The 10,130-nt window shown below is 51.4% G+C and overlaps 1 protein-coding gene across 1 annotated transcript; it reads right to left on the reverse strand.

Moving 5' to 3' along the window:
- Positions 1–4,526, reverse strand: CLPS (colipase). Its single transcript, XM_048827133.2, has 3 exons — positions 4,413–4,526; positions 2,994–3,116; positions 1–2,210 (listed from the first exon to the last, which is right to left on the reverse strand). The coding sequence occupies exons 1-3, from the start codon at positions 4,497–4,499 to the stop codon at positions 2,079–2,081; spliced, it is 342 nt and encodes a 113-aa protein (XP_048683090.1). The 5' UTR covers positions 4,500–4,526; the 3' UTR covers positions 1–2,078.
- Positions 4,527–10,130: the final 5,604 nt, after the last annotated feature.

Consider the following 10,130-nt stretch of genomic DNA (forward strand, 5'->3'; position numbering starts at 1 on the left):
AAAGCCTAGCCACACAGACACATCACTGCTGAGCTCGGATTTTGGAGCCTTCTGAAACATGGGATACAATGAGCACCACTAGAGGGCAGACAACCTATTTAAAGGGGTACCGCCCTATTCCTATACACTACTCCCTTTCTAAAAAAAGAAGAAAGCCAGGCAAAGCCCCAGTGTGCGCAGAAGTGTGCAGCGCAGAAGTGTGCAGCAGGGGGTGAACTGCTGCTCACGGCCATTGCTAGCGTGACACAACAGAGGAGCAAACAACTCTCACTCCTGATGCTGGATTAACAACAGTTGTGAAGAGCTTGCACTAAGAAAGCCATTTGCAAGGCACAAGGCTAACAAGTTTTATTTGTCCTACAAAACCCAGGGACTCTGCCCGCTATTGGCCCCTTATCTATTAACTATTTACACGATTACGGATTATGTACACATGCATAGAGCTCTCGGGTAACACCACTTAGGAGGTGGCATCACTAGAGGGGGTCAGAAAATGGGGGGTTTCCCTGCAGAAAAATTTGACTTTTGGAGAGAAAGAAAAATCAAAGTCTGAAGTATTTTGGCTGAAAACCAAAATGGTTCAATTCTGAAAGGCTGCTGCGGTGCCTCATGGGAATTGTAGCTTGGGTGCCTCATGCTCCCATTCACCGCTGTAGACCAGGCTCCCTGGTTGGACTCAGTCTTCCACAATGCACCCTGATCTCCTCTCAGGGGGAGGAAAGGCAGTGCATTGTGGGAGTTGCGTGGCCAGGGTGCATCCTGGGAGGTGAGGTCTTGCTGGAGAGCAAAAGAAAGCTGCTAGTTGAATGATTTCAGTGATGGACTCAATCGGAGATAATTGCAATCTGCCCTATGTAGTCCACAGGGAGAATGACCGGCTGAGTTAACCAGCTACAGTACTGCCCGCAGTTCTATGCCCAGCACGAATACTGAGCAAGCATCAGTCTAGGAGATTAATTCACCCCGGACCAGGGCTTTTGCACCACCTGAAGTACCCATTGTGCAGGGGTGGATTTCACCTAGAGAGAGGAAATCCCTCTCCAACCTTGTTCTGCCCAAGGCATGAGCCTTCTTTGAGTTGGTCTGAAGTCCCCTCTACCCTACCTTCCACCCAACCTCTCCCTTCCCACCTGCTACAGGCCCTTTGCTCTCTCTATCTTGGTCCCTGGAACAGATCCTGGCCTAGCTACCTGTGTATTAACTGGAGGAGATGGGGAACGATGCCTGATCTCACGTTACCCCAGGAGAAGAAACGTTTTAGTGGAAAGTCCAACAAGAGCGCCTTTCCCCCGGCCCATCCCCAGCCAGATCGGTTAGGGTGACATGGATGGGCACAAGAGTTGCAGCAGTCCCATGAAGAAGCCGGGCTGTTCTTGCAGAAAGAGAGACAATGATGTAATCAGTGGGAAGTCAGGGCCAAGGCTGGGTGAGGTTGGCACAGCTTATGAACAATGGGATTCAGGAGGGGGCACCAGAAAGGGGGCTGCAGCCCCTTTTGCAAAGTGTCAGCTGAAGATACAGTGCGCAATAGAGGCGGGTAGTTATTTTTGAGGGCTGGGGGAGAAACAATAATGGCTCTTGGAGGGTATTGAACTGATGCGTTCTTGTTTCACCCAGGGTGCTCTGAATTGTCAGACCCAGCACAGAGGGACACCCGATAATCAAATGTCATTCAGGATCCGTGTGCATTACTCCAGCAGAGCTGAGTGTAGGTGTGTGCGTGTGTGGTGTGGATCGGTGTGGAGGGACGGGTGCAGGTGTTGGTGACAGCAAGAGGGATCAGTGTGTGGGCTGGGTGAAAGGGGTCTGGGGACAACGAGCCAGATATCTGCATGGTGTGGAGTGAGAGGTGCAGAGAAAGGAGAATGGGAAGAGGTGCCTGGTGTATACAGTAGATATGGTGGAGAGGAGGGGTGCATGCATGGGAAGGGGTGATGGCTGTGGGGCGCGGGCGTGGGAAGGGGGTGACGGCTGTGGGGCGCGGGAAGGCGGTGACGGCTGTGGGGCGCGGGCGTGGGAAGGGGGTGACGGCTGCGGGGCGCGGGCGTGGGAACATTTCCTATGCCGTTACTCCACTTTTACTTGGACAAGCTCCCAGGATCCTGGCAGATGCCATAGTTGGTGTTGGTGATGGATCCCACGATGCTCTTATCAGTCTCGCAGGTTAAGCCATTCTCACAGGGACACTTGTAGTAAACCCCGTAGATGCTCTGCACGGGACACAAAGGTCTGGGTCATAGTACGGCACACTGCAGCATGCCCAGTGCCGCCTCTGGTCTACCAGCAAGGCCTCAGCAAAGCAGTCTGTTGTCTAGCAGGCTGTTACATTGATACCTCCCTGTATTGACCCAGAGGTGGTATTACCCCTGGTCCCGTACCCTTTGTTCGTCCAGGATCAGGCCTTCCTGTGCGATCAGACAGCACAGCCTGGAAACAAATCATCAGCCTCACCTGCCAGAGGCAGCTAAATGGAAAGCCCTAGAATTGCCCAGTCTTTGAGTGGGGTGTTAGGAAGGTCCCGCAGAGGGGCTGCTGGTCTCCATCACCAGGTAAGCTCCTGCCAAGAGAGCAAGGAGCAAGTGAGCCATGCAGCCTTCCTTCAGAAAGCAGCTGTTACTAGAGGGGGGATGAGGGCTACCTTGGAGAGGAGGTGTTTCAGAGTGGGAGGGACCTGCCTTGAAGATCCAGCCCTAGCTGCATGGAAGGTGTTGAGGGCACCCAAGATTTTTAGAGGGGGTGGCACAAGGAGGAAGAGCACTAGGGACTATCGGCAGGTCACAGAAAAGGGGCCACAAAGGTTCAAGTGTTTGGACTGGGATCCCCAAGCTGCTGGGGCTTTGCCCCTCCCCATTGTTGTTACCCACAAACAATTTGCAAACGTGGGTCTCTATCAGCTGCCTGCACATCCGGTCTCAGCTGCTTTACCCGCCGCTTAAGGAGGAAGGACAAGGCACATCTGTGGGAGCATGAGCCAGAGCTAGCGTGCCACGTACCTTGGGGGAACACTCCTGATTCTCGGCTGCTCGGTTCGCACAACGAGCCAGGCTTAACATGTCAGTCCTGTGGCAACACCTGCTTTTGCACTGAGCGCTTTGCAGACACAGCTCCCCATTGTCCTGGAAGGAAAGCACAGTGAGAGCCGACGCCTGGACCCCCAAGGGCCCCAGAGCTAAGGTCAGTCTCCCTGTGCCTCTTCCTATCACAGACGGGGAGCCACACCTTGCAGCTGCCCTCTGTCACACGCACGCCAGGCGTGTCTCCGCTGGCAGAGAACAGAAGTCCTCTGGTGGTTTCTTATGAGTATATCTCGGTGCGGAGCGTGTATCTATAGGCACGCACATACCGCGTGGAACTTTATGGACACACACACACACACACACACACACAGTCTAAATGAAGTTTTATTTCATCCAATTCACTATAGGCCAAATCCTGAAGTTTTTCTTCAGTTCTGACTTAAGTAAGACGCCCAGGGAGGTCAATAGGAGTTTGCCCTGAATAAATCACACGTAAGGATAGCAGAATCCGCCCCCAAAAGTGAGTCCATTGTGCACGCTTGCACACACACACAATCTGCCATTGCCAGCTCAGGGTAAAACACTATTTCACAGACGGGATGTGCCCAGGAAGCTGCGTGTCCCGTCCCCAGTGTCCTACTCCAAGAATCTGACATTTCCCCCTCTTCACCCTGAATCCCACAAAGGCCCTGGCTGTGGTTTCCAGGGCTTGGTTCGGGTTGCACATTCTGACTGGCTCCATCACCTTTTATGTCCCAAGCCCAATGAATTGGCTTATGGTTAAGGCAGTGTGTGGCAACTGCCATATGGCTAAAGCCCTGGACTGGGACACCAGAAACCTCCGTTCTGGCTCTGTTCCTGGCTCTGCCATAAGCTTCCTTTTTGGCCATGATACGTAGTAATGGCCTGATATTCAGAGATGCTGATCCCCACCCCATGGCTTCAATGGGAGATAGGATTGCTTGACACTGTTGCAAAGCAGGCCATTAATCGCTCTGTGCCTCAGTTTCCCCATCTGTAAAATGGGGAGAATGATAATTCCCTGCCACATGGGGAGTGGGGCAGCTAGAATTAATCCATCTGGGGTTTGTGAGTCATTGCCCTATGAGTATGGGGAGGGGCCACAGAAATGCCCATGAAGTCATTAGAATGAAGGAAATAAATTGAAATGAAGTACTAAGCTGCAATAGATGCCTTTGAAAACCTCTCTCCTCCAGCACAGGAAATTCCCAAGGAATCTAACTGAACACAGAAAGGAAGCCAGGGGATATTCTGAGCCAGAGCCTGCAAATCTGAAGGGCAGCTAATTCCCCTCCACTCCAAGAGACTTCCCCTCCCTGGAGAGCACATGGGATCGAGCCCAGGCAAACTCTGCATTTTCCAGCCTCCTCTTACCAAATTGAAGATGAGGCCTCGCTGGTGAGAAAACGACTGGGCTGAGGCGAGGGAGAGCAGCAGCATCAGGAGCAGGGCGCTTGCCATCTGGCCTGAGGGCAGCCAAAGAACCCGTCTGGGGCTTTCAGGGCAGGAATAGGTGCGCAGCAGTGTCCCAGGGCTATAAAGCAGGTCTGCCACCACGTCACCAGCCTTCTCCCAATCAGATAAGCACACCTCCCTCTGTTGTTAAGGCCAAACCAGACCACGAATTCTCTCATGGTCTGAAATATTGAAGGTGGAAATAGAAGAGTAGAATCAAGAGTAACAAAGGCAGTCCCCAGTCCTGCAGTCTTTTTGCAGGCAATCTTAACCCGAATTTGCCTGTGTAGTTCACCGCCCCCACTTGGTAAAGCCTCCTTATACCATACAAGGACTTAGAGCCTGTTACTGAAGTCCTTGCTTGGGCACAAAACCCACTAAAGTTAATGGGAGTTTTGCCACAGTGGGGCGTGCAGGATCAGAGCATTTCTCTGCTGTTATCTTATCCTCGAGGTTCCTGTACCGGCTAAGAAACACCTGGTTTGTTCTGGGGTCTTTCTGATCATTCTCAAAGGCTCTGGAGATTATTCAGTGCACCTGCATGTCCTTCACAGGCTACGTCAGCAAGCTCATGGCAAGCACAAAGCAGGGAATGATCTCACCCTGTTGGGTTCTGATGAGCCAGCACTGTTCTGTCTGGGAGCTGAGAATGCAGAGAACCAATGAAAATCATCTCACTGAACCAGGACCATCAGTACAGACAGGGAGCCCACCCCATGACAACACATTTTGGTTTTAAAAGAAAGATTTTACTAGGGAATTAAGTTGCCTTTTCCTAGTTAGACTCGCCATTGTAATTATTTTTGTTTGAATTTAAGCAAGGACCTTCTGCTCTAGCCATGATCCAAATATTGGAATATTTGGGGGAAATTTGGAAAATTTTTCTGATGACAAAGGGAAAATCTTTTGTTAACAGAATCAAAAGCTGGTCATATCTCCATCAAACAGATCTTTGTACAGTTGGGTTTTGTTGTTGTTGTTGTTTTTTTAACAGAGAGATCAAGAAATGAAATCTACTACATGGAAATAGGAGATCAGATTTTCCAGGATTGGCACTTAAGATCTTCCCAAGCTTTTGGGGGAGTCATGGCTTTGATCCAGCCCTTGATATATATATGGAATTTAGACTTAGAGTTCAGATCAGGGCCCACCTCCATATATCTGCATTCTTTAGGTCATTCCACAGGGAGCATTACATTTTCCAGACTTCCACTTTCATATTCACTGGCATGAGAAAGAAGGCAAGTGAGCTAAGCAAAACATACACATAAGTGATCAAGCCACGCTTGCTCCATAGCCTGAAGAAATAGGCAAAGGGCCCACATGAGCTAATACAAATAGAACCCAAAGGTTTCACCAGAAAAGAGACAATTTAACACCACAGAATGAATTCCAGATGCTACCATTGCTATCCAATGAGTCCTCCTCTGAAAAGTGGGAATGCTGTCTCGTGGTTAGACCACTGGGAGTCATTGCTTGTGGGTTGTATTCCTGGACTCGAGTCACCTTGGCCCAATTGCTTAGGCTTAATTAATATTTGTAAAGAGCTCGAAGACTTATGAGATGGTCTGAGCAGTTTTGCTGCATTGACTCTATTTTGCTCTGCAGTTATATCGCACCTCTCTTCCGAGGACCTTAGCACGCTTTACCACCAGTAGTGAATTCAGGCCAGGGAGTTAGGGAAGCACTGTCACCCCATTTTACAGAAGGGGAATCCAAGTCACGAAGAGCTAAAGTGACTTGTACACGGTGACTTGGTGGCCAAGCTGGGAACAGAATCCAGAACTCCAGGCGCCCAGTCCCATGATCTAAGCACTGGACAATCCTCTCTCCCTTATTAGCTCATTTTAAAGGGATACGATAATAAAATGAAAGTAGATTCTGCTGCTTTGCAAACCTGTATCAGTAAATCTCGTCCACTTAACCACTTCAGTGCCAAACAATGTGCCACAAGGGGGCGAGGAAACTTATTTCTCCAGTAAAGCCAGATACATCTAAAAGAGTGTAGCATCTGAATACAAATTAGCCAGGGCACTGTGACAAAAACCTGTAAATATCCAGCCCACCTTCTCTCCTCAGCCAGTCCAGTTGTATCTTGCGCTCCCGTAAAGTGTCTGCTAGAACTCCACAGCGTTACTAATAAACACTTGGCAGCATTTAGCCTCGAGAAGGATCCGGCAAACAGCACCTGTTCTTGGATATATTTGCTTTAAAATATATTTCAGTGACTCAGGTTGACTTGATGATAAAAGGAACCCAGCTCTGGGACCGGCGCAAGTTTCACACCTGTTACACTCCGTCTGCTTTGAACAATGATTAACTCGTTTGCTACCCTTTCAGTTTGCAGCCTTTTTATTAGCCATCCTGGGTGATAACAGACGGTAAGCAGCAGGTGAGTTTTTCCAGCCCCCCTTTTTATTGTCCTTACTGTTGAAACGGATCTTTAATGGCCCTCAGCTGGGCAGATTGTTACCGGTACCAGTGAAAATTCACATACAATTTGTTCAATGCACAGCAATCAATTTGAGAAAGAATCACACAAGCAGTAAAAGGTTATACAATACGTCTTCTTAATAAGCCTCAGTTCCCCAGGCATAAACCCTCAGGAACTACATTGGCCCTACACAGTACCCTGATTGGCAAACAAAGCAGGTATAGCTACCGGTCCTCGATGGAGACCTCTTCTCTTCTCTTCTCAAGTACTTGGTCTGTCAAAATGTCCCTCAGAGCAAGGTTTTGGCTACCCTAAGGCCCTCTGGTCCAAAAGTCCCACAAAAAGCCCTCATATAGCAGGGTGTTGGCTACCCTGAGACCCCATCCTACAGGGTCACAGGCTTCTTAAGATATTAATTGGGGAACTGCCACTGCACATACGATATTATTAGTAATTTTACTCCTCCCTCTCAAAGGAGTTACATGCCCCTGAAATATACCCTCTGGCCGGGCAGCAGAGGTTTGGGTGTGGGAGGGGGCTGAGGCCTGGGGCAGGGGTTTGGGGTGTGGGGCAGTGCTGTGGTTCCTGGCCAATGGGAGCTGCGGAGCAAGTGCTTGTGGCTGGAGCAGTGCGTGGAGCCCCCCTGGCATTCCCTCCTGCTAGGAGCTGCAGGGACTTGCTGGTCGGAGCCAGGTAGGGAGCCTGCCAGCCCTGCCAACCCGCCCCCCCAACACCCACTGAGGGCCCAGGCTGCGCACCGCTGCCTCCTCCCCATCCCCCAGCACCAGCAAGGGTCCTGGGCCACACGCTGCTGCCTGCCTCCCCCCAAAGACTAGCAGGGTTCCTAGGCCACCCTCCCACCACCTGCAGCACCTCTGGACTGCACCCCCCAGAGCACCTGTGCGCCCTCCCCCCCCAGGGCAAGTTTTAGTTAGTGGTATATAGTACAAGTCATGGACAGGTCACGGGCCTTGAATTTTTGTTTACTGCCCGTGACCTGTCCATGACTTTTACTAAAAATACCCATGACTAAAACGTAGCCTTAACCGTGATCAAAGTGTCAGCTAAAATACACACACACAGAGCCTCTGGTTAACCATTCATTATCCATAGTTACATCAGCATTCAAGTGCAATTTCAGCGTACTATCTGATGCTGAGAGAACCCTGCTCCCAGAATCCTTGAGCAAATTCAGACGCACCAAGCCTTACTCCATTCATCTCAATCACAGCCATTCGTAATAATTCAGCACCATCCCAACACTTACCTCGGCCGTCAGAGTCAACACCATTCTGCTCCTGGTAGCGGCAGTGCCCTTGGAAAACCAGAAAGGCAATCCCTGTGGGGTCAGACACATTTCTGGTGTCACTCTCTTCCCCTGTCCTCTGAAAACTCTCCCAATCAGTGCAATCTTCTCAGATAACAGTAAAAACAACGCGGAGTCCTTGTGGCACCTTAAAGACTAACCCATTTATCTGGGCATAAGCTTTTGTGGGCTAAAACCCACTTCATGAGATGCATGGAGTGAAAAATACAGTAAGCAGTATATATTACAGCCCATGCAATTATCCCTTCTAAATGAGGTAGACAGCCAAATATTTCCTCCCAGCTCACACTGGGGTGTTAATAAAGTTCTTCCTTTTAAAGGAGTTCAGACAATATTGAAAGCTTGCGCCGAGGTATCGATTAAGTCCCTCCTCCCAGGAAAGCAACAACGGAGTTGGGAAATCATAGAATCATAGAATATCAGGGTTGGAAGGGACCCCTGAAGGTCATCTAGTCCAACCCCCTGCTCGAAGCAGGACCAATTCCCAGTTAAATCATCCCAGCCAGGGCTTTGTCAAGCCTGACCTTAAAAACCTCTAAGGAAGGAGATTCTACCACCTCCCTAGGTAACGCATTCCAGTGTTTCACCACCCTCTTAGTGAAAAAGTTTTTCCTAATATCCAATCTAAACCTCCCCCACTGCAACTTGAAATCTCGCTGTGTGTTGCACTGCACTCAGATTGTAGGTCCCTTGGGGCCTGGACTGTCCTTTTGTTGTAGGTTTGTACAGCACCTGACACGATGACTATGGCACCTATGCATATGGCAAGGCAAATAAATAAACAAACAACAATGCTGCTCTGCCCCGGTAGCAGCCACAGAGCAGGGTTAGATGAGACAGGCACTTATCCTGCCTCCGCCATTTGCTGTGGCCTGTGAAGTGCTAGCAGCACTGAGCTAGGGCAAGGGGGGGAAGATTTCCCCCCGAAATGCCAGCATAGGTACAGCTACGTAAGGAGCAGCTAGGCTGAGTGAGAAGGAGAAAACTCACTGGCGGTGCCTGCATTGTATCTGATCTGCGAATAAACAGGACTTCCCCATCCGGGATGGTCAATCCAGCACTTTCCCCAGAACTAAAACATCAAAACACAGGTGCTGGAATTGGGGGGGCTGCCACCCCCCCCCGGGCTTGAAGTGGTTTCCATCATGTCCAGGGTTTACAGTTTAGTTCAGTGGCTCTCAGCACCCCCACTATACAGATTGTTCCAGCACCCCTGTATAAAAAGGGTGCTTCTCTGTAGGGCTAAATGAACCATTAACGTCAATGGAGCTGCCGTGATTCCCCCCCGCTGAAGACCTGGCCCTATAACCACGTTGTCCTTCCCCCCACAAGCCCCAGAGCTGGTTGGCTGGTTCCCCACCTTTCCTGGCCCTTGTTCTAGGCACAGCCCCCTGCCCCCATCCAGGGGCTAGCCCCTGATTGGTTGCTTGGACAGGGGCGGGGCCCCCAGCTGATGTGCAGTGGACGATGGACGGAGGCAGAGCGTGTCTGGGAGGTGGGGGCTTGGCTGCGGCGGGGGGGGGGGGCCGCAGGCACCTGGGGGTAGGAGGGGGCAGGGCCATGCGCCATGGCTCCTTGGCTTGTGCTCACCCTAGATCTCTCCACCCAGCCCCACCCGCGGGCTTACAAGGGCGCGATCGGAGGGGAGGGGGCGCCAGTGACGGGCAGGGCTCCCCCCCAGGGCAGCTTCCCCCCACCCCAGGGCGAGGATCCGCCGCGCCCTGCCCCTTTGCGCAGGCCGGGCTGGGCGGCTCCCCAGCGGGAGCTCTCCGCGGTGCTGAATCGCGCGCCCGGAGCGCAGCGCGCAGGAGGCTCCGGGCCGGGGGGCGCGGGGCGCGCAGGGGCCCCGCGGAGGCGCAGGGGGCCGAGCCCGCTG

This window comes from Caretta caretta, chromosome 21 (assembly GCF_965140235.1).
Source record: "Caretta caretta isolate rCarCar2 chromosome 21, rCarCar1.hap1, whole genome shotgun sequence".
NCBI classification, from domain to species: Eukaryota; Metazoa; Chordata; order Testudines; family Cheloniidae; genus Caretta; species Caretta caretta.